General features: G+C 35.7%; 1 protein-coding gene across 1 annotated transcript in view; it reads right to left on the reverse strand.

Annotated features, from left to right (window-relative positions):
* Nucleotides 1-17301, reverse strand: part of LOC129925667 (G-protein coupled receptor 61-like) — a 19097-nt gene extending 1796 nt beyond the window's left edge. The window contains exons 1-4 of the mRNA XM_056025521.1: nt 17070-17301; nt 4316-4886; nt 1432-1646; nt 1-119 (exon numbers count right to left, since the gene is read on the reverse strand). The exon at nt 1-119 is cut by the window's left edge and continues 1796 nt beyond it. Of these exons, the coding sequence (XP_055881496.1) occupies nt 1-119; nt 1432-1646; nt 4316-4633 (652 nt within the window). The 5' untranslated portion in view covers nt 4634-4886; nt 17070-17301. The remainder of the gene's footprint in view (nt 120-1431; nt 1647-4315; nt 4887-17069) is intronic.
* Between the last annotated feature and the right edge of the window lie 8865 nt (nt 17302-26166).

Genomic DNA, 26166 nt, shown 5'->3' on the forward strand with positions numbered 1-26166 from the left:
TGAGCAGAACGATGGAAGGAAGGAGAAAAGATATCAGGAATACCAAAAGTATAAACGCTGTTCCAGATGGGCTACCTCCTTGCCAGTTGTAGGAGCAAGATCTTCTGGATGGACGAAACCTGCGGATAAGAACAACATAGATCACATCAAACATTACATCAGTTTTTACTTGTACAACGAAATATTAACGAAATATTGACATCCGTCAAACAAAGATGGGTACTTATGTAGATTGCGTTAACCGAATGGAAAGCTCCCATACTTAATGTCTCAGATTACCATTTCTGGATTTATAGCCATACAGACAGTACTACCTAACCCTCAAAGAGGACAAACTTGAGACTAAAATATTTTGCAACTTACTCAAATATGCATAATAAATATAAACAAGTAAGAAACATAATCAATTCCTACTTTATGTTCAAATAGTATAGTAGCTAAAGAACATTCGGTCTATAGGGCAGAAGATGTAAAGATCCTCTGTTTCTGTAGCCCACGGTTAACAATGGTGTCATGTGGCCAGCACAACGACCAACCACCTTTACTTTTCCCTAACTAATGTCAGGTAGCCATTAGAGCTAGGCCTGCTAGGGGGGACTTAGAGGTACCCTAAGATCCCGAGGATAAAAAATCCCAGCCTTCATCAGGATTCGAACCCGAAATAAGAGACAATAATAAGTCAATTTGGTGATCTAACGGTTCTAACCCAAGACCTTCAGGGAATTTCAGTTTGATATAAATTATTTCATTGTTTTTAATTGCAGTTTTGAGTTTTTGAATGGTGACGTTTAACCACTTTTTAACTATGGGGAAAGTCTGAGCGGATAGTAGGAATTAAAACAACAAACAAACAAAACAAACCATAAGACTAGGCCTAAACGACAAGTACTTTATGTGAAATTTCCCTAACATTAAGATCATTATCCTTTACGTCTTATAAAGAGGGTAAAGGTCACCAAAAAAAAAAAATTACATATGACCTCTACTTCCTTAAAATCCGGCCCTGACCATAACATATCATGGTGAACATAGAGGCTGACAGTTCCACCTTTCTGACCATTTGGTCTATAGGGCAGATGATGACAATTTAGTCGTTTTTACAAAATGTTTCCTTAAAAAAAAAATGGCAACTTTCGATTTTGACCAAAACTTTAACCCCACGCTGTATTTGAATTACACTTGGAACGTCTAGGCGTAGTTAGGGTGGAGGGAGAATTTGAAAATCCCCCCCACTTAAGGGGGTCCCCAAATGAGTATTTTTTTACATTAAATATTAGATATTACGCAAAATGCATGGGCCCCTAAAGAGGTTAAGCCCCCCCCCCCCGGGCCCCCAAATGATGGAAAATTTCTAGCTACGCCCCTGAGGCCATATCTATTTTTTTTTTAGTATTGAAGCTTGTTGTCGGTTGTCTTGTCCATTCCTTTTACCTGTACGTATTAATGCCGAGTAAAGGGAGGGAGGCCACCACCAAACTGACGCCCCAAATTGCGCTCAGCGCCAGAAGGTACAAACACGGCGTGGCGTGGCCTGCGTGGTGCATAGGGAAGGCGATGGTGTAGTATCGCTCTATGGAGATGGCGCACAGGGAAAGGACAGAGGTCACCATAACACAGGTGCTGAAGAAGCCGTTCACGTCACAGGTCTGTGTAGGGAAAAAAATCAAAATGTTAGATATTTTGAATTAAATGTTTTGAATTAGATGTTTTGAATTAGATGTTTTGAATCAAATGTTTTGAATTAGATGTTTTGAATTTCAAATTTAAAAAATAAACGTAACAAAGATTATAAATATGTCCTCGTTATTAGATTACATGAATAAAATATATTGCATAATAATTACTTGAGTATAGAGGATATATGTGCCTTGTTTTTTTTGTTTTTTTTTTGTAAAGCTTGAATTAACTCCCTCCGTCTGTCTGTCTGGTACAGATTTGTATGTTTTTTTTCCCACTTCCCATTCAAAGATCAAGTTGAAATTTTGTGCAATTAATTAATTTTCATAGTCAATGTCAATACACAAAATAAAATAAAATAAAATTAGTTAATCAATTCATCTCATCTCTGCCTGTGGTCCCTTCTGGGGCATAGGCCACCAACCAGCTTCCTCCAGGCATCTCAGTTCTGGACGAGTCTATCCAACTGTCCCCACGTCTTACCCATCTGCTTGGCATCTGCTTCCAAATCGCGACGCCATGTATTCCTGGGCCGTCCCCTCTTCCTCTTTCCTTGGGGGTTCTAGGCAAGGGCTTGCCTTGTTATGTTGGATGCAGGCTTGCGAAGGATGTGACCTATCCAACTCCAGCGTCTCTGAAGGATATCTACTTCGATGATCTGCTGCTTAGCAGTAATTAATTAATTTTGTTTTATAAAGAAAAAAAAAAGTTAAACCTTGTCTTATTGAGAGATATGGCAGTGATTCTGCGGTTCTTCCCTTAGATACGTTTGAATAAGTTTTATTTGTTTTTAAAAAATATTTTTATTCTAATTGAAATACTCATAACATATAGAATACTCATAACCTATAGAATACTCATTACTTTATTCTATAAACCTATAGAATACTAATAACCTATAGAATACTCATCACCTATAGAAAGAAGCGAGTTTCAAGATACCTTAGCAAAGTACAAATTAGATTTGTGAAAAATGAGATTTATTCGTTCCTGTTAAAATCTTCAACTCTCAGTTTCCATGAGTAACAAAATATGTCGAAACGAAATAAGTTGAACATCTAATGAGATAATTCTCTTCTCTTCTAATGCCTTTCATTGTTCCGTTTGTTGACCTCTCCTTTTATTTCAATGTTTAATTCCATTAGCCTCGCCACCGTCCTCGTACTCGTCATCATCGTCATCATCATCGCTTGTAAATTGTCTAGTAGAATAAACTCAATTAGTGTCATCAGGGGGAAACAAAAAAAAAGTTATTTTTGTCTTTCCATTAGTATAGTCAATCTTTTGACCATTCCATTCGTTTTACTTCTTTCTTTAGTATTCTGACGTAAAAATGTTTTATACCACAGAGCCATTAGGGATGAACTCATTAGTTTTATTAAATTAGTAGGGCTCATAGACATAAATATAGGACTGGCCGAAGGAAGTAACTTCATGTAACTTGAAAACATGTATATCTATTGTATTCGGATTTCCGAATTATGAAAAATTGCATGATCTTCATTCTTAGAGAGTAAACAAAACTGCACTGCCTCCTTATTTACAATGCTTTTATACTGCTCATAAATGCTGTTTAATAAAGTACACAAAATTACAAGTCACAAATTTTCGTTTCATAAAACTCTTTAATCGGCCAGTCTATATTTATTTATGTCTATGGTAGGTCTATATCTCATAATTTACACACAAATTAAACTCTAAGAAAGAAGATTACTTTAAAATCACAAACCTCTATATGATATGAAAGGTCTGGGTTTACAATGATCTAATATTTTTGGCCAAACAACAACGAAAATCAAGCAATATTTAAAAAAAACAACTTTTTAATAAAGTTTTCTAAGTGGTAGAACTCCGCCTTTACAACATTATCTCTATATAATTTAGAAATGATTTCCCTTATTTGACTTAAAAACACAATAATTAATTACGACTAATTAATTGACTACTTGATTATTTTTTTATTGAATCATGTATTTTTCAGGTACATTATTTAACTGTTTAAAGTATCAACTTGATCTGCAAAAATATGGGAGACATGGCATGTACATTTATCAAAGGTGACTAAACCCTATAACTTAGCCATATCTGTGAATACTGAAAGATTCATTTCCCTTGTTAGTATCAAACAATATAATTAATTCCCAGTAACTAAGTTACTAATCTTTTTTTTAATTGATTCGTATGATTATCAAAGGGGACTAAACCCCACAACTTAGCCACATCTGTGAATACTAAAGGATTCATTTCCCTTGTTAGTATCAAACTAAGTTACTAATCTTTTTTTTTTTTATTGATTCGTTTCTTGTCTACGTTAAGGAATAATTGTGCAAAGTTTCAACTTGATCCGAGAATGTATGCGGGAGAAATAACGTGTACACACTTTTTACCAGACAGACAGACAGACAGATTGTGTTGATATAAGATTTGTAAAAATTACTTTTTGCTAAAAGTAAAAGAGTTTAAAGATTATTATAGATCTTAATAAAGTGCTTCGCTTATCAATACTTTCGTATTTTGTACACCGATTACACAAAAAAAAATTGCTATTTATGCATTGTCCTTCGTGTATGAGAATCTTCAAATAGAAATACATTATCTAAGCATTTTTGGGGAAATGACAAATAAGATGTTGTGTTACCGTTTTACTTAGACCGTCGGCTCCCCTGACAAATGTAGCTATTGACATTGGCAAGGATAAGCCAGACGCAAGAAGATCGACACAGCACAGGTTGAGGACGAAGATGTTGGCCAGCGATGACCGCAGCTGTGGGGTGATGAGGACCACCACGACTATCCACAGGTTGGCCTGAAATGCGACCAGGGTGGTGACGGACATCAGGACCACTGCGAATACCTCAGCCGCCACCAGAGAATCTCGGCCACTGGAGATGTTTCCGGAAGTGACGTATCCCAGTAAGCTTTGTGTGCTGTTAACAAGAGACACACTATCGTTCATCGTGAGCACGAGCCCCACGAGCTACCGGAAGTTCATCTAGCAGACGGCACATTGTCTGATAAGGGCCTCATTGATTCTCTGTATGCTCAATAATTTATTATATTTATACAAAATGTGTGCTTTTAAGAAATTAAACACAATTCGCTATAATATCTGTCAATCTTTTATGCAAACAATGTTTCTGTGACTTATTCATCTATTGACAGTTTCCTGGTTTCACTATTTCAAAGTAACAAATTGGACTTGAAGGTATCTGAAATATAAAGACAAACAGTTATTGTATTAAATCAAAAGTTCTAATGTGATGTCATCTAAGCCAACTTACAAAAATTACATAGACCAACACTAGGAAAAGTCATCAAGCCAATCTACAAAATTTACTAAAGCCAACACTATATATAAATATATATATATATATATAGGCAAACAAAAGTTATATAGAAAAGTTATATAGGTCAATACGAACAAAAGACATCTTGACAATGTTTTGAAGAAATTACACTGGCCATTACAAACAAAAGTAGTTACAAAAATAAAGCGTATATTGAGTGAAACTGCATTAATTATTTTGGACGCCTTCAGGCGAGAGTTTGGCGGAACAAATCGCTCCGCCTGCATACAAAAATCAAAGTCAACCAGGCGGTGGTTCTCTCAACTCATCTATATGGCTCTGAGACATAGACACTATACAGAAAACAACTAAGACTTCTTGAGCGCTTTCAACAAAGATGCTTGCGCTCCATCATGGACATACGGTGGCAAGACCGCACTACAAACAGCGATGTCCTTGCTAACGCCGGTATGGACAGTATAGAGGGACTTCTTATAGTCCGACAGTTACGCTGGGCAGGTCACGTATCCAGTATGGGAGACGAACGTATGCCAAAGGCAGTCTTTTTTTTGTGAGCTGAAAGGTGGTCGACGTAACAGAGGCGCCCCACGGAAACGCTTCGAAGACCAGCTTAGGGGTCAACTTTCCTTAGCTGACATAGAAGAGAGCACATGGTTGCATGCGGCCTCAAAACGAGACAGCTGGAGGTCACTCACAAAGGCCGCGGGATGCACATTTGAGACCAAAAGAAAATCCGCTGCCGAGGACAGACGCAGACGGCGAAAAGAAAATCTAAATCGACCACCTGCGACAATGGTTATGCTTGCATGGCTGTGGTGAAATATGTAGGACACAGCTGGGGCTGCGTAGCCACGTGAAATACTGCATTCCTCATTAATCGTCGGACTCGAAGATATAATAGTATGTAGTCTGCTTCCACGGTTACAATAAGAGAATAAGAGAATAAGAGAATAGGAGAATAAGAGAATAAGAGAATAGGAGAATAAGAGAATAAGAGAATAGGAGAATAAGAGAATTTAGTTCCTTGAAAACTTCGAGGTCAAGTTTCTCAGTTTCTTCGGACAGCTAGTATATTGATTTAACAACTAATATAATGGATACAGTAACAATTATTATAACAGCTAGTGTAACAGCTGTAATAACTACCTTAACGGCTACTGTAAAATACGGGCTAGTGTAACAACTATTGTAAAGTTTACTGTAACACTTATCAAAATATGTAGGTCACAGCTGGGGCTGCGCAGCCACGGAAAATACTGTATTCTTCACTAATCTTCGGGCTCGAAGGCACTCCTTATTTATTTATTTTCAACCAATCATGTCATTGATTTTTAGTAGATCTATGCTGACAATAATAATTTTGTGCGATTAGAAACATTTTTATTACAAAGCTTATATCAACTCACTCTGTCTGTCTGTCTGTCTGGTAAAAGTTTGAACATGTTTTTTTCTCCCATTTCCCATTCTCGGACCTAGTTAAAACTTTGCAAAATTACTCATTGAACACGAGAAGACATGAATCAATAAAAAAAATAAAAATAAACCAATTAGTTAATTAATTGTTGGTCTGAATTTGAGTTCGAGCCTCCACGATGAATAGTAGAGGGTTTTATCGTCTGTTATTACGTTTTAAAAAATTAGCGAACTACCAAATGCTCTGCACAAGGCTTATCTCCCCTTAGCTTAGTAGGTCTAAATATAAAACAAAATCAATCAGATACGACTAAATGATTATCTGATTAGTTGTCTTTTTTTTTAAATTGATCATATGTTGTCATTGATAATAAATAATTGTGCAAAGTTTGAACTTGATCCGAGAATGGGAAGTTGGAGAAACAAGGTGTAAAAGATTCCACCCAGACAGACAGACGGAGTGAGGTGTTATAAGCTTCGTAAAAATATTTCGTTCCTTTACGGTCTTTTGATATCTTATATTTTATCTTATAAATTACAGACATTCCTTCAAAATATAAGATACTTAGGCCTATGCCCTACGTGTATCATATGTTTAATATTATTATGTTAGTCATGCATGTTCAACTCTGCTTGTCATTGTTTGTTTCTGGCTGATTCAGACAACCCGATCCATTTAAGTTTATGTTTTGTTTTTTGTTTTTATTTGTAAAAATGTATTTTAATAAACCCACATACTTTGACTGATGCTTTAATAATCTCGTCAATATGGGTATCTCATGGTCTTATCCTACTCTATACATTATAGAGATTTTATTCAAGAAGATATTTACCACATATGCGTTTCTTTGTGTTAATCGAGTCGTCTTGTTACTTAAACTCTACAAAGGCATTACCTAATATAGTCAATTTATGAAACACATACCATACTCAAATTTAATTAGGAAAGAAAGAGCACTTATATGAATTTGTCCAAGCATAAGGGAAAATGAATGTACCTTATTTTTCTACCTTACTGAGTATTTTATTTCTGTTTTGTGTGTGTGTAAGTTAGGGTTTAGTTTTTGATCTATTATTGCTAGAGTTATGACATGGCGTGATTCCTTTCTCCCCCTCCCCCCCCCCAATTTTGTTTTCTTTCCGATCGCCCACCCCATCGCCCTCAAAAAAGCTCATCAATCCTAACTGATTATACAACTGATCTAAGGGCAGTGTTATTCAGATTGCCTTATTTACAATTCTGCCGAGTCGGTGCCAGATGACTGGTCTTTGTCTTGATAGACACGATGGGGCATTCACTCGGAAACGATAGATTGGGTCAGGTAGTGCTTTATTAGCGCTAAGGAGGGGGCCTCAATGGGAGATAAATCTCTTTGTGCTATTTAATACATTGGAATAGATCTTAATCTAACAGATGCCAGATTTTTCTGCCTCTTTATTTGAAATAAAAACATTTCGATAAAATCTGAAAAAATTGAAAAATTAAAAAAGTTACATTAGAATCCTCTACCTCTCCTCTTCCTCTCATTCTCTCTTCCTCCATTTCCCTCTCTTTAAGTTTCCCCATTTTCTCTTTCTTTCTCGCTCACTTTCTCTCATTCTCTTTCATTTTTTTTTGAGGAGATTCCTATTGACTTGTGATACTGTATCTTTCACTTATTTGTGAGTCTAAACACAATCAATTGTATTTTTCTTAGTTAAACTTTAAAGTTCGCCTGACCTGTTTTTCTAAGTATTAACAACGTACTCTAGATTGATTGATTACTCAGAACTATTTTCAAACATCCAATCAAATCAAAGAGAGACGTCATCAAAGACCTTTTGAACTTTCATGGTGTTATTCACGCAGAAGATCAAACAGAACAAAAAAAATGAAACGGATCAAATCAAAATCAAAGTTGAGAAGCCGAGACACTCGGAGACGCTCCGAGACACTTCGAGACACTGCGCTTATTTTGAAAATCCGATATTTAAAGAAAATCACATTACCTTCTTTTTTAATCTCTCTCTCTCTATCTGTTTTTCTCTCTCTGTCTCTCTCTCTCTGTCTCTCTCTCTGCCTCTCTCTGTCACTTTCTGTGTGTCTCTGTCTCGCTCTCTCTCTGTCTTTCGGTCTCTCTCTCTTTCTCTCTCTCTCTGTCTCTCTCTCTGCCTCTCTCTGTCTCTTTCTGTGTGTCTCTGTCTCTCTCTCTCTGTCTTTCTGTCTCTCTCTTTCTCTCTCTCTGTCTTTCTGTCTCTCTCTCTCTGTGTCTCTCTCTGCCTCTCTCTCTGTCTCTCTCTGTGTGTCTCTGTCTCTCTCTCTCTCTTTGTCTTTCTGTCTCTCTCTGCCTCTCTCTCTGTCTTTATCTGTCTCTGTCTCTCTCTCTCCCTCTGTCTCTCTCTCTCCCTCTGTCTCTCTCTATATATATATATACATATATATATATATATATATATATATATATATATATATATATATATATATATATATATATATATATATATATATATATATATATATATATATATATATATATATATATATATATACGTAAATGAAAAATGAAATTTGAAATAAGAAGCTTTGGTATATTGAAAGTAATTACTTGCACATGTCAGGCGTATCCATGAGTACACTGAGCTTGTGGATGGATATCCATGGATGTTTCATTAATGTGATTTCATGATTTATACGCTACGAAGGTAAAGGGAATATTACACTATGGAATAACAGAAGCCAGCTTTACGTCACCCTAAAGTCCTTACGAAAACTGTGCAATTGAAAATATAAACAAGTGATGGTAGAAATTGCACAATAGCAAAAAAAGCTGTGTATGTTTACTGTCGCTCCAACAACCAGAGGGACCTAAAAATATACAAAAAGTACATAATTGTATCTATATTAAATAAGTCGGCTGAAGGGGTAAACCCATTTTCATACTCTACTTTTACTTTCGGGGCAAAAAAAAAATGTGTAGGGAACATTCTCCAAGTTTGACATAAATCTAAATGCAATCCAGTAATACCCAAACTAAGGCCTGCAAGTCGCGGGTCTTATGAGTGAGTCTGGTGTGAATGTACATTTTATTTTTTTTTTAGTTATAATGTTTTGCTTGATGTAATGCACAAATTGTAAGACAAATTCTCTTACGGACAATAAAGATTATTATTATCATCATCATTATTATTATTATTTATATATATATATATATATATATTGGAGGCGCGGTGGCTGAGCGGTAAAGCGCTTGGCTTCCAAACCGGGGATCGGGGTTCGAATCATGGTGAAGACTGGGATTTTTAATTTCGGGATCTTCGGGCGCCTCTGAGTCCACCCAGCTCTAATGGGTACCTGACATTAGTTAGGGAAGAGTAAAGGCGGTTGGTCGTTGTACTGGCCACATCTCACCCTTGTAAACCGTAGGCCACAGAAATAGATGGCCTTTACATCATCTGCCCTATAGACCACAAGGTCTGAAAGGGGAACTTTACTTATATATATACATACATGTATAGGCCTACATATGTATATATATCTATAATATAAAGTAGAAAGTAAGGCGTATGTATGTATGTATGTCCCGCATAGAAATCAAAACCGTTTGACCAATCTTGATAAAACTTGGCTCTTCATTAACACGCTCTTACGGACAATAAAGATTATTATTATTATTATATATATTTTAGAACTTAACTTTTGTACAATTAATAATAAACTAAAAAAAACTGTATCCTTATCAGGCTCGCCATTAACGCGCCCATGCTAGTAATTATGGAGACTATTAATATTTAATTAATTAATTAATAGTGAGGGAGTTTTTTATGTCCGATTTTTTTTTCTGTATGTATTAACATTTTTTTTTTTTTTCGGAAGTTTTATAATTATTTTTTTTTGTTGTTGTTTGTCATTGGTCTTTAAAGTTGTTTTTTTTTCACATAGATTTCTTTCTTTCTTTCTTTCTTTCTTTAAGTGTGTGTTGTTATTATTATTTTGCCTTTTTTTCCAATTAAAAACAGTATCATAAAAACAAAAAAACATTTACGAGAGTATTCCAAAGATGTTGATAAATGTGTAATATCTTTCAATAACAACTTTTCAATACAGATTTATACCATGAAAAAATACCACAGTTAGCAGCATCGTTTGGGAAAACAGGAAAACAGAATCGCGTTACTCTTTTTATTATTTATAATAATTAAGCCTACATAAAATCGAAATAATTTTACTATCAAAATAAAAGTATTATAATAACAAGTTATTCAAAATCAAAACAAAATATGGCATTGATTTAAGTAGTACTATTAGAGACTGGAATGGGCTGCCTGAATGAGCCAGGAAAAGGAAAGGCGGTTTTTCGTTGCTGGTCACATGACACCCTCGTTAACCGTGGGCCACATAAACAGATGACCTTTACATCATCTGCCCTATAGATTGCAAGGGTAGACTCAGAGGCGTCCTACAGATCCCGAAAGTAAAAATCCCAATTCGAACCCGGGACCCCGGTTCGAAAGCAAATCGCTTTACCACTCAGCCACCGCGTCTCCTAGTTCATATATATATTACCGGCAAAGTAGAAATCAGCATTCAAATTTGTTATGAAACGAATTTACTTAATAATATGGGGGAAAAGGGACTTGCTAAAAGGACATACAAATGTACAAATTTCTGAGTATATTCTGCACTTCCTGTTTTGTGCACAGTTTATTTATAAAGATCTTTCTAGGTTGAAAATGTTATGCTAGAGTAGTTCAAGTCATTATGTTTCCTATTTTTACCTGTAACATATAGGCATCCGATGCACTGCTAAACAATGACGTCAGAGCCTTGTCGCCTGCCTACCTGTTTACTCATGCCTAACTAGATCAGTGCGCCGCTGTCACTAGAAGCATGTCAGATGACATTGTTATTGCAACTAGTTGTTTTATTGATCTACACGCGACGCATCTTAGCTAGGTGAGACTGGCTATCAACAGTTTGCGTGGTTGATGTGAAGTGTCAAATTCACGGCTTTCTTTGAAATAAATCGGAAGTACTTTTAAGTAGTGGGTTATTGAGGGTGCAGATTAAGGTCGTCCTGTTTCTTTTCTTAATATTTCATCATGCTTTATACTTATGCTTAAGATCTATATACATATAAGTCATATTTATACTGCAAACGCCTCAGTGAACTAACCAAATTTCAAAAGACTTTACCAGTGGATTTTATTTTAATTTTAGACAAGAATATTTATATAGGCCTATATATACATATATATATATATATATATATATATATATATATATATATATATATATATATATATATATATATATATATATATATATATATATATATATATTAGATTTCTAGAATTTTTTCTCTTTCAAAAGAATATCATATTTCAGTCATGAAAATTAAAAAAACAACAATTTCAACGCAAAGTGTATTTCGGGATACTCTCAAAGCTTAAATTAACAAAAAACAGCAGAAAAACTCTCAAACCTAAATGTTTGTGACAGTCTCTGACGTGATGTTCGTGTCATGAATTGTAATCTAAACAGATCTGTACATTTCTATTTCTGGCACATTTTTTTTTGCTGTTGACGTCTTTGGGTGTTATATGATAGATCTTGTAGAGGACGAACTTCATACAGAAACGTTGGGCTATTTTAGTATTGAAATTTCTTGATATTTTTTTTTATAGGGCGATTTACATTCTTGAAAAGTATCAAATATAACATTCAGTTGAAAGCTTGATAGGCTTATCTTGGAAATATTACACAAGGGGAAACTCTCATAGAAATGCTACAAAACCTCAGGATATTTTGGCATGAAAAATGTAGCATTTTAAGTCAAAGATCACGTCCAAGAGCTAATTCTGACATTCTTGTTGGCTGTCAATTCAACTAATTTAATTAACTAAATACTGCAGACTTAATAATAAAAGATCAGGCCGTGGAGGTGAGATGCGTCAGGAAGTTAAGTATCACTTGTGGGGATCAAAGTAGTATCGCTTCATGAGGAAAGTTCGTGACAAGATGAAAATGTCGATTGCCTCTCAGAATGACCTCCTGAAAACTATGTGAAAATGCAAACGTATAAAGATATAAAAAAGTTCCCCCTTTTCTGACCTTGTGGCCAATAGGTCCTCCGTTTCTGTGGCCTACGGTTAACGAGGGTGTCATGTGGCCAGCACGACGACCAACCACATTTACTATTTCCCAACCAATTAAAGCTGTGTTTACAAATTTGTTTATAGTGAGACAGAAATCATTTGTATAGTCAATTGATATCTCAAAGCTTTCAAGGAGCCAGATGTGATAGTAAGTGTATGTGTTTTGAGTGGCTGGTAGTGCAGTGTGTGTGCCTGTGTATGAAATGACCAGTGGACCTTGAATGTACATGGTTGAGTGAACAGCAGTGTGTCAGGACTGTGTGTAAAAGGAGGTCGGCTTAGAGAACAAGTGGCTGGAGTAAAGAACATTAATAGAGACTAATAAAATCATTGTGTTTATTGAAGCTCGTGTTGTTTTAGTCTATTACAGACTCAGAGGCGCCCAAAGTTCCTGAAATTAAAAAAAAAACAGTCATCACCAGGATTCGTACCCGGCACCCCCATCTCAAAAGCCAAGCGCTTTATCTCTCAGCCACCGCGCCTCTTTTATGTGAGAACATTTCCATGTTAAAAGATCTTAAACTTCTTGTCACTATAAAAAGGTTTAAGTATTTGGACCTTTTAATCTGTACACATCAAGACTGCACTTTTAAGAAACATAAGATAACACTGGAGGTACTGTCAATACCTCATCTATTGAACGAATGAGATAGTAACATAGTACAATTATATAATTACTGTCCAGGTCTTGGAAGGACAGAATAGTACTTACAATAATAATCCAACACGGAGAACAAATCTGCAGTAAGGGTAGATAGTGTTGTTAATCCTTACACCTAACACGTAGACACAGTATGCCAAAAAAAAAAAAAAAAAATTCTCACCCCTCCAGTAAAAATCAAGCGAAACCCTTAAGAGCCCCCTTCCCTGGAACAGAACATGAAGGCTGCCTGGTCGTGTATATGGAGGCTGACTCAATCTCGATCACGAAGGTCACGGTTCTATACGCTTTGGACTCTAGAAGGTCCCTGATTTGAACACTGCCTGCCGACATCCCTCGCAATCCTGCGGGAAGTTAGGGCTATGGTGTTTTGACTTAGAGACAATGACGCGACTAGTAAAAACTAGACTAGGTTTTGAAATGTCAGGTACCCAATAGAAGTAGTCTCGTTAATGTAATCGAAATTCCGAAATAACACAATAGACCCTCCTTGGGATATACTATATTACTACAGCACTCCTGGCGATGTCATTTATGATATTTATAAGCTTTAGAAACAATCTATATTTCTATGAAACAAGATGAACCACAGTCATTCTAGACTCTAGACTAAAAGAGGTCAACATGTACTATTTTTTAAATATAATTCTATAAGTATTTACATAAAAGTCCAACACCAGCAATTATATAGAGTGACTTGTTAAGAGAATGTAACTAAAGATTTAATTTCACCTCAAAGTACAATGTGTTTCAACAGAGTAAAATTATAAATACAGACAGTTATCCAGTTCGCTGCTATGAAACTCAAAGCAAACAAAAGACTGTGTACCATAAGAACTATGTACCAAACGATCTGGACTTTACGCGCCAATATTTGCATACAAGTCTGTCTTCTGCTGTTTTTTTTTTTTTTTTTTGTCTGGTGACACTGCTCTGACCATGAATAAAAGTCAAGCAAAACGATATCTATATATATATAATTCTCTTCTTCGCTCAAGAGTTTGGACGAGAAGAAGAAGTAAAGGAAAGATCACTCTTTTATTTCTGCAGATAGAGTTATCCCACGAACTTTACGAACTTTATCATACGCTCAATAGCAAGAATTAACAAATGTTTCAATCTATCTACGAGAATTGTTGAACTAAAGTAATTCTTCATTAGTTTGAGGCGCGAGAAGCTTCTTTCACCAGATTACATAATTACGACTAATGCATAACGCCGTTTTTATTTATCGCGCGTTGGATTGGCGTTTTCCATATTGAATGACACCCCAAAATGACAATTTTTGTCTATATATTTCCGTATATTTTAAGGACTTATTTCGTATATTTTGCAATTTCGGGAGATTTCCAGGAGCTCCTGGTAAATCCGCAAGAGGGCACGGGAAATCTGTTTTAAGTTATAAAATGGTTTAATTTAATAGTTTATAGGCCTACACCTTGAATTAGCTCGGGTCCTATGAAAGTTTGGGTCCTATGAAAGTGCGGGGCCCACTGCGGCCGCATAGGTGCCAGTGGCCTAAGGCCGTCCTTGATTACGTGTAAATGTTTAATAACATAAATACCATTGTATTAAGATAGGATAAGAAGGGAATTCATTGTCCACCTCAGCATTACTACTGTAACAATAACAATGTAGATGCAAATATAAGCAACAATTACATACATGATATGCGCAAACACACACACACAAACACACACGACCACCACTTTAAGAATTAGACTTCAATGTTCAATGATGTGACGACAAGTGTCCTTGACACACCCTGACTGAAAATGGAATAAAGGAGTTTTAAAATCTTTCTGTTCTGGCCTTAATGTAGAGCAGCCGACCACTTCGTCCAGATCTGATTATGAGGTGCAACTTATCTTGAATAATTTTGTGTGTTTCGTAAAAACATCTTTCATGAAAAACAAATTCTTCAAGAGATAGTGACCGTGATGTTGAATGCTTTTTTAATTAGCCAAATTAGGTAATGGCAAAGGTAATTAGACAGCTCATGGTTGCTTTATAAAAAAAGCTTAATTATTTAATTAATTTGTCAAGCAGAAGTTTTCGTAGCTTCCGAAGAAAGGAAAGTCGTTGGTGTATTTTGGCCTAGAAATCGTGGCAGTGTTCAACAGGTTTGTGGCTTTATCGAGGTATTAATATTCTTGCACTTGGTCTACGGTTGTTAATCTGATGTAAGCTAAAGATTTTTTTTTTCTATTTCATTGTTGTTATTACTTTGCTTTTGTCATTCTTATACGATTCCATTGTTGTTGATTTTGTTGTTGTTATTGCTTTCGTTGCTGTTGTTTTTGTTGTTATTGTTTATTTCATTTGTATGTTTTGCTTTTGTATTTGAAAAAAAAACTTTGTGTTGATACTTTGAATTATTTTCTTAGGAACCTGATAATTTATGTAATGCTAGCAACACAAGTTTGGACCAATGACAGGACAAGAAGGTTTTCTATTAGATCTCATTTCTAAATGACGTATTCACACTTAAATGATAAATTTAAGGCGATAATTCATTATCTACAATTAATTGATTAACAGGTTCTTTTTTTTTATAGAATCGTGTTTTGTTAGGTACAATAAATAATTGTGTAAGGTATCAACTTGATTCGAGAATGGGTGTGGGAGAAATAATGTATACAATTATCTAGTGGACAAAATCCCACATATTTAGCAATATCTCTAAATATCGAATGATTAATTTCCCTTGTTGATATCAAACAAAATAATTAATTAATAGTAATTAATCGACTAATTGTTTTGTTTATTGATTCATTGTTTTGTTAGGTAAAACTAATAACTGTGTAAAATTTCAATTTTCCAAGAATGGGTTTGGGAGTAATAAAGTGCTTAAAACTTATACCAGACAGACAGACAGAATGAGTAGTTATAGGCTTTGTAAAACAACATGGTTCAAAATGCATACTTTATAAATATGACAATACGTCCGTGTTTCTGTACACCAGATACACCCAAAATGTTAACTATTTTTATATTTGCATCAATTTTATGAAGATTTTAAATGATCAGATCCAGTTTCAATAGAACATATCAAGTGATTCAAGTCTCTGTTCTTTATACGATGTAGGTCCACGTTTATTTAATGTATATCTACTTTTACAGCGTCTTAGTCTATTCAATGTAACAATAGATGGTCGAATCATTTAATTTGAAAGACATGTAACAATATGAATTAAGCATGTCCTATGATAATAATAAATATTAAGTCTTTTATAGAGGAAAAAAATACTCTAACAGATTATCTTATGTTATCTTATAAATTAAATTTTTAAAGATGAAAAAGATACTCTAACAGATTATCTTATGTTATCTTATAAATTAAATTTGTATAGATGAAAAAGGTACTCTAACAGATTATCTTATGTTATCTTATAAATTAAATTTTTATAGATGAAAAAGATACTCTAACAGATTATCTTATGTTATCTTATAAATTAAATTTTTATAGATGAAAAAGATACTCTAACAGATTATCTTATGTTATCTTATAAATTATTTTTTTATAGATGAAAAAGATACTCTAACAGATTATCTTATGTTATCTTATTATTAAATTTTTATAGATGAAAAAGATACTCTTACAGATTATCTTATGTTATCTTATAAATTAAAGACATTCTTTTCTTAAAAGAGGATAAATACGTCCTACGCGTGTCAAACTAGTCGCGTATGTTCATTAGAGACTCAAACTAGTTATTGGTTTTCCTGGCTGATTCAGGCAACCCACTCCATGCATCAATAATACTAGGGAACATTCTTCTTTTATATGTCCGAATGTCGGAACTAAAACGATTCTTTTAATTAAATTCAAATGATTAAATGATAAAATTACAGGGCGTTTTAAAAGTACTCACCATAGAGCAGGTTGTCTTCTCACGAAGTGACCTAGTTTTATTTGTCACATGTAACTTACGCGTGTTTAGGAATCGTTATTAGCACACCTGGATCAAAGAAAGACGTCTGCTTTTACGGTAGTCGACATTTTAGCCTACCTTGACGTTGTAAATTCTCCGAAACAAAACAAACAAAAAAAGCCCAAAAAAAAAAGAGTTCTCGCGAGATGGCACGAGATGATTCCCGCGTCTTTGCGAGTCCCTTGTCGTCTGGAAGAACGCGCACTCAACGCTTCACTGATGGCGAGTTGAATTGATTTTGAAAAAAAAAAAAAGATATAATTATCCCAGAGCCCTCACGCTAAATTTATTGTCACCATGGAAACGCGTTGGTGGAATTCGTTCTCTGTGTGGACGTTAGCAACTGACTGTCTTAATCTTTAAACAGTTTAAAAGAAAGGGGGGGGGGTGGAGGTGAATATTTTGGGGCGCTTTCACTTTTTTCCATGTTCACTTTCTAATATCTAGGGCTAAAAATAGAAGTATTTTAAAATCAGTCTTTCTATTGCTATAATGGCAAGCCTATTGACCGCAATTAAATCAAAGGGCTTGTGGTCATGCAGACAGGGGAGGTTAGCAGGGAAATGTAAAGCTGCAGAGATAACATTATTGAGGGAGATAATTTGAAGGTTTGGGCCAATGAACTCATAATTAGTTCCGCGGGAGAGTTCAATTTCCCTGAAACGGATGGAAACTTTAATAAAATGTTGATTCTATCTTAATTTAATTTGTATGTTGTTAAATCGTTCTTCAGTGCATTAGAAATGGTATATTTGTATAATATATTTATCAAAACTAGCTAAGTTTTACAAATTGCACTGTGTCTTTCTGTCTGGTACAATATACATACACGCAGTGTCACTGGGACTCCCATTGACATAATGTTGAAACTTGACAAAAGTATTTGTTGTACCTAACAAAACATGAATTGGTCAGAAAAATTAATCCATTCGTTAATTAATTATTGGTAATTAATTTGTTTTTGATATCAAAAAGGCAAACAAATGTTACTTAATGAGAGACGTGGAGTTATTCGTCCTTTTCATTTAGTGAAGGTTCTTTTTTTTTTTTTTTACCGACCACTTTCAGAATAAGTTGAAATTTTGAATAAATATTCATAGTTTATGACAGTGCACAGAAGCCCTTCTTCAATGCTCAAGTTACTATACATTTTAAAGGATTAAACCCCCTAGGCAACCGTCTATATGGCCATAGCTTAACAGGGATCATACATCCATAACGTCCGTTGTGTTTGGCGTCTAAACTTTAAAAAGAACAAAAGTCATAGGGACTAATCCACTGTCTACGTGTTCTTATCTTATCTTATAAAAATACAGACGTTACTTCAAAAAAAAAAAAAAAAGATAATTACGCCCTACGCATGTTAACCAATGACTTGAATTTTGGTTTTCCTGGCTAGCTCAGGCAACTCATTCCTTGCTCTAATAGCGCTAGGGAAGAAGGAGCATTTGTAAAAAAAAAAATGGAACTAGGAATGTGCCTTTTTAATTGCGTCTTCCTGAGTATTTTATTAGATTAGTGTGGCAATGACGTAATGTATATATGTAGATCTGATGGTATGGGATTGTGGGATTGTATTAGAATTCATGAAGAGCGCTTCGTACATTAAATGGCGTGCGGCAACTTTTCAAAACCAAAGTGAAACTGGAATGTAACAGAGTGGGCTGGTCGCTACATCCAGAGAAATAAAAAGGAGGGGGGGGGGGAGTGTGAAGATAGAAAAAAAATGAAGGAAAAAAAAAAGAAGGGGGTGGAGCTTATCGAACATTGAAAAAAAAATGTTATTTATGTATTTCCTTCAAAACCTTTTTTTTTTCATCAATACTCTCGCCTCTCGTTTTTTTTTTACGAACTCAACACGTAACCATCCTAGTAGAGCAGTTAGTGTTGTTTTACAGGTGAGTGCAACGAAAAAACAACAACAGAACTTGTCTATATATTATTTATATTTTACCTTTACCTTTACCTATCCCTTAGTCTGTTGGGCCGTTGGGGCACCAGGCAAGACTTTTCGACCGTCTTTCTCCATTCCTCCCTTTTTTTTTTTTTGCCTTGTTTAGAACCTCTCTCAATGGCAGGCCCGTCTATTCTTTAATGTTGCCCTCCCATCGCTTTCTGTCTGCCTCTTCTTCTTTTTACCTGGCACTGTTCCCTGAAGGAAGGTCTTTGCGAGCCCCGTAGATCTTGTAATATAATAAATATTAAATAAATATTATATAAAATAATATAAACAAAATAATAGTATATAAATAAATTTATCAATAGGACTTTGTAACACGTCCAAATTAGAACATGGAATTCTGTAAGTTTTTGGCGATTTTCATAACTAGAAGGACATCCATAAATAGCAAGCCTTTTTGGTGCATCCGGGGCTAGAAATACGAAAGTATTGAAAGGTGAAGTATTTTAATAACCAAATAATAATATTTGATCACTTTTCAGCACCATAAGATCAAATTTTGTATCAAATTTGAAGCTATTCGTTGGTGCCACAAAGTAATTTTGATTATTAAGCCGGCAACAGTCTGCTTTCAATATTGCGTCCTTGACATTGTTGAATTTGTCTATTTGTTTCAAAAACGTTCTGGATCTTCCTCTTTTCCTTTTCTTACGCCACCATATTTTATAACTTCAAGAACGTTAAAGTGGTCTCAAACAAAGACTACTAATGATAAGCCGTATACGAAGACTTAGACTAATACTAAGACAGCTTTATTGATCCTTGTTGGGAAATTGTTGTAATTATAAGGACTCTTTTTTTTTTGTCGATAAAAACAACAGACACAAAAGAGAATAGACATAAAAGGGAAATAAAGGAAACAGAAACAAAAGAGAACAGACACAAAAGAAAACAGACACAAAAGAGAACAGACACAAAAGAGAACAGACACAAAAGAGAACAGACACAAAAGAGAACAGACACAAAAGAGAACAGACACACCATACAGAGAAGTTTATTAAGTGACTACACGAAGACATCTTGATCCTGTTCGCCTTTCCTCGCCAGCGAGTAGCGCTGATTGTCTAGTGAGGAACAAACGAGTTTCTGTACCGTTCGGTTCTAGCCGTAATCGACAGAAGTCATCCACTTCGCGACAACGTCACCTAGTTATAAAGGAGCGAATGGCGGTTGTTTTTTGCTGAGACTTTTTTAGTTGTCAAAGTTCATTCACATTCAAGGAGTAGATTACTGTGAAAACAAAGAGAAAATCCCCAATTTATGTCTTTTACATGATAAAACAAGAATCAATAAAGAGAATTTAACGAATTAGTTACTTAACTATTGGTAATTCATTATTTTGTTTAGAATTTTGAACAAGGGAAAGAAATTATGCTTGACTGAAGGGGTGGTATAAGCTGAATTAGTACCCTTTATATGCCACTGCTTTAAAGTAAGTTGGAATCAAACAATATAAACAATCTTCTGTATTTATAAGCACCTCATCACTAGAGTGGTTAGCATGTCGGCTTGAGAAGGCGTGACTCATGAGTTCGAGTTCCCCCTTTTTTTTTTGTGTAAATGTTTTTTAAAAACCGATTAAGGTAAAATTCTCCCATATATCCCTTTTTACCCCCGCCCCAACTGGTCCAGATAAGTGGTAGGATCATGCCTGATTGAGAAAGCTTAAAGCATGAAATAACGCTTAACAAAAACAATGGGTAAAAATATTTCTAATCGCACAGATCTATTGTTGCTGGTCTAGATTACTCTAGATCTATTACAAATTTAATTACGTGACATCTAAACTAATGGATACAAAAACACTTTCTATAAGCTTTGTTTTTGTTTTTTTAAAGTATTTTTGTTTTTGTGGTTTTGTGGTTTTTACTATTTCCCGCCCACAGTACGAGTTCATTCACCGACAGTTAAAACTATTAAGATGACAAATCTCCGATTTGAATTGGCTAACTCAAATTAAAAAAAACAAAAACACATCACTTTGTTTTTTCTTTCGTTTTAATTTCCAATACTACTTTTTCAGAAGGTTTTCATCTGACGTTTAAAGGTTAAGTCGACATTTATAATAAATAACCAGTAACATAATCCTTGTTTAGTTTGTCGCCAATCCGGTGAATGATCTTTCAGACAATTTCGATCTAGAATCAAGATCGCAATCATTTTATTCGTCTGCTATACAAAGTTGATACCCTACAACGATACATGTAGCGACGTGTTATTTTAATCGATTACGCTGGCTGAATTAGCATGGGAAAAGCCTATTGCAAATTAAATGCACATGCAGTGCCGGACTTTACTAAGCGGGGGCCTTGGGGAGGATGTTTTTATTTAAGTTTTAAGCCTGCATTAAGAATATAATTCGCCTACTCAGGTTTAGCTGAACTAGCTGTTTGAGATAACAACCAAACGACTGAGTATCGACAGCCGCCTTTTTCCTTACGTCGCCTCGTATTTCAATATCGTCACCTTGCTCCTTAACAAAAAAAAACAAAAAAAAAACGAACCCACAAAAAAAAGGGACAAAATCTGGATGTGACCTTGCAAGATTGCATTAATAGCCATTTTAAAGCGATTTAAGCATTAAATGTCCAAAACACGAATTAACACGATGTTTGACACTTTGAATGACAGTGAACATTAGCCGAAAGGGCAGTTAACTCTAATCTTTAGAAAGTTATTCTGAACCCTAAATTAAAAGTATTCCATACGAGCTGGTGGCTGATTTAGTTCGTGGCTATGGGTCTGTTAATAGAGTAATTACAATCCAACATTTTTATCAATCAATGAAATAAGTGACAGTTTGGTCAAGCTGACCAACAGAGCCTAATATTTGCCCAAACAAGTAATAGCCTTGGAATCCTTTCTGAACACCACAGACAGAAAAGGGATACTTCGATCTACATCATAATACCGTAGCTAGAAATTTGCCATCATTTGAAGGGGCCGCGTGCCTTGATCTTTTTGGTGGCTCCTACATTTGCGTAATATTTAATATTTAAAAAAATTTCGAGCACTCATTTCAGGACCCCCCCCCCCCCCTCAAATGGAGGCCAGGGGGATTTTCAAAATTTCCGCCCTCTTCCCACCATAGCTACGCCACTGCATAATACATTCATTCAAATGATAACATTTGTAAGTCTTAAAAACCAAGACAAACAAAATGTATATCATCTACATATATATATCATTCTTCACTGTGTGACCTTTATTTTTAGATTACACCTAAGGATTGTAGAAATGTTACCTCTTTCAAGTATTTGTACAAATATGTTCATCTTTTTCAAGGGAAATATTTAGGTGTAGACTTATCTTGTGTTGGCCTGTTGATATGTACACTTATCTGTGCTGATACATTGAGATATAGACTTATCTTGTGCTGACACATTGATAGAGACTTATCGTGTGTTCATGTGTTGATTTGTTGACTCGTATTGACACATTGAGATAGAGACTTATTTCGTGTTGACACATTGTGATAGAGACTTAACCTGCCTTCCAATGAAATGTGTCTGTCTATATCAGCGGTTCTCAACATTTTAGACTCGGCGACCCCTTTTTTACAACCCCCCACTCTGCCGCGACCCCCCCTTTCCGCATACACACACAGCAATAGAAGAATGGACAAAAACAATTCATTTTTTCGATGGTCTTAAGCGACCCCTGGCAAATCGTCAATGGACCCCCAAAGGGGTCGCGACTCACAGGTTAAGAACCACTGGTCTATATGTTACGTTCCGTCGCCGTTTAAACTTTTCGCAACAAGAAAAAAAAAATTGGAGTTTAAAAAAAAAAATAAAAAAATAAATTTGAGTTTAAAAAAAAAAAAAAAAGAATCCGTAGCCTCATTGAATTAACTTCCCGATTAGATGTGTGTGTACACTCAAAGTGTGTGTGTGTGTGCGTGCGCTGGTCTTATTGGCAGCAACAGATATGAGCTAATTGTTAAATCGTTCTCTTAATGAGCCCAGAATGTCGGTGTCACGAAAGCCTGGACCAAACAGATACCCAGTCACATTGCTACTAATGAGTCAAGTGTAGATAACTCGGATATGAGAGAAAGAGAGGAAGAGAGAGAGAGAGAGGGAGAGAGAGAGAGAGAGAGAGAAAAGAGAGAAGAGAGAGAGAGAGAGAGAGAGAGAAGAGAGAGAGGTACAAACAAGTTCCAGGATGTCAATCGATGACCAACTTTTTCTTTACAACACCTTTATTCCGGGTCAAGGCCATCTGAAGATCATGTGACTTACAAACGATCCGAATGGGAGAGGGCAGGCTGGGGCCTTAAAATGTTGTTAGGAAATAGTGGCCTCGAGAGACCACGGCGTGGAACCGTTTTACCCGCGTCAGTTTGGCAAAATATATAGGTCACTCTGGGTCTTCTGCCATAGATTATCACATGGATGCGCTTAGGATGTAATTGTTTATTTTGTTTTTATGGATTCTCAGTAATTTATAAGATTTTTTAAAAAGTACAGTTCTCCTTTCGGACCTTGTGATGGGGCAGAAGATGTGTAGGTCATCCGTGTCTGTGGCCCTTGGTTGACGATGATGTCATGTGGCCAGCACAACGGTCAACCGTCTTGTCAGGTACCCATTAGAATTGGGTGGACTCAGAATTTCCCGAAACCCCTCGATTTGGTTCGGAGGACGGGCCTCTCAGCCACCACGCCCCCAGTTTATAAGATAAGATAAAAATAAGATAAAAATAAGAATAAGATAAGATAAGAATAAGATAGGATAAATAATTTTTACATTGCGTGTGTGCTATTAGAATGGCTTTTTTTAAAATGTCAAATGAAATTATTACTAGCTTTGGTTATTGAGTGCATTTTTAAAGACATTTTTGGGGGGGAAGGGTAGCTTATCGAAATGACTGCTGTCAGTGTCACGTGTCATTGATGGTTAACTAGCCAGACAAATGTTCCATTGTCAACAGTCTTAATACACTGGGAACAGCGGGATGTTAATTCGAAATGGCCACAGAGGTCTCGCAGCTATAATGACCATTTCAAACCAGATCTCGCCTCCTGCTGTCAGAACAAACAGGGGAGAGCATTTTCAGTCAAGGCACGTCATGTTCTTAAATATCTATTGTTATTTCCCCATTGTTCTATTTCACTTATTTTATCTAAAATCACGTTTATCGACATCTACAAGAATGGAAGACCCACTGACCTATACACAAGACTTCAATTCTAAAACCGAAAGAACAATAAATGGATCCGGTGACCTGTACATAAAGAAAGAAATGGTCTAGTTGCCAACACTGTAGACAAAAGGTCCAATGGCCTTAAAATAAAATTACTGGTCTAGTAGCCTATAGAATAGCCAAGAAAATAAATTACAGAAGCGATGGCTCATTGCGATCCTTACAAGGCGTCCCATTCTTTAGCTATTACAAATACCCTGGCTATACGGTCTAAGGAAGGATGGCCGACAGCGGCACTAATAGCTATAATTAGCTTTGATGACCCTGTTAATTCCAACTCTGTGCAGGACAGATTTCAATTGTGTCTCTTTTGTTATCTGATGGCCAATGGTCAGTTGGTGGTCATGTCTGGACACCTGATTCTGATGAATACCATCTATAAATAGACCGTCTCAATAAGCCAGAGTAACAGCGGTATTGAGCTTGTGTTATGTGCGCTAGGAATAGTTGATACGGTCGACCGGGGTTTGAACCCCTGACGCTTCATTCCCTGATTTTGGAGCTAGAGGGCGCAGCAGTTAAAAACGCTAAGTGTCAATCGATGGATCTTAAGTTGTCATGATAAACTCTTAAAAGGGAGATTTCGCATTAATTCTTTAATGAGGCTGTATCTCAAGTGCGTTTAACATACACAGTGGAACCTTCCATGTTCCCCCCTTTTTACTCTCTCTCTCTCTCTCTCTCTCTCTCTCACACACACACACACACACACATACAAACACACACACGATCCAACATGACATTTCCACGGGGTAAGTTACCTATCTTTTAAATAAACTATAATTTTTTAAAATTAAAAATGTGCCTTTAATTGGTAAAATGATCAGAAAATAGGGGTGGGTGGGTTTGGAGGATGGTAGACTACTCAGGTTCAGTCTTCATTAAGTAGCTACTTCCACTTTATTTACACGTTTCCGTAAAGGCAGTGATGCTGAACTTAGATCCGCCCGCGGGTCATTTTCATTTCTTATACTCATGTCGGGGGCCACATCAACAAAAAGAAAAAACAAAAGAATTGACAACTTTTCTGATAACTTTCTGCTGCCAGTCCGCTGTGACATCCAACCATACTTTTCCACTTTTCTTCGAAGTTTTACATTCAGAGTCGGATCCTCGGATCTCCCATTTCATTAACGCACTCATAGTACATGGTACAGTACCACAAGAATTGATACCAAAAGACGATACAAAATGATGCAAAAAAGATGCCCTGGGTTGTACACAAGAAGTCACTTACGGACATTTCAAAGAATTAAAAATAACAGAAGATTCTTGTCACCTAAAAATATAAAATACAAACTTTTTTTTCTTACAAGAACAAATAAAAAATGACAATTGGAATATGAACGAAGGAAATCCATGGAAGAAAAAGTGAAAGCCCTAACATAGGGACAGATACATTTTTCCACTTTTTCGTGTGATTTTCTACATTTTGGTCCGATGTTTCGGCGGGCCGGATGGCGCCATGTAGCGGTCCTGATGTAGCCCGCGGGCCGTATTTTGGGCATCACTGCAGTAAAGCATGTGAAGCATATCAAACAAATAAGTGTTTTTGTCATTAAAATCTATTTGGTTTACGTACATATTGAGTTTTATGTCTGAGCTTGGCTTAACCGTGACCCTGAAATATATCACACGAAAGGCTCTTTCATCTTCAGTTCCCGCTTTAACGTACGCATCTTGCAACTGAAAACTAAGTCGTTTGTACAATTCCTCCTATTAGCTTGCAAACTTTTTGATCAACTTTGGACGGGTAGTTTTAAAAAGGCTCTAACGATTTTCCGAAAAATTTGATAGTTAATATATATATATATATCTTTGGAAGAAAATAACTACTATATGGGTCACATAGTGAAAACTTTGGTTTGATC

The sequence above is a fragment of the Biomphalaria glabrata genome, chromosome 4 (assembly GCF_947242115.1).
Source record: "Biomphalaria glabrata chromosome 4, xgBioGlab47.1, whole genome shotgun sequence".
NCBI classification, from domain to species: Eukaryota; Metazoa; Mollusca; class Gastropoda; family Planorbidae; genus Biomphalaria; species Biomphalaria glabrata.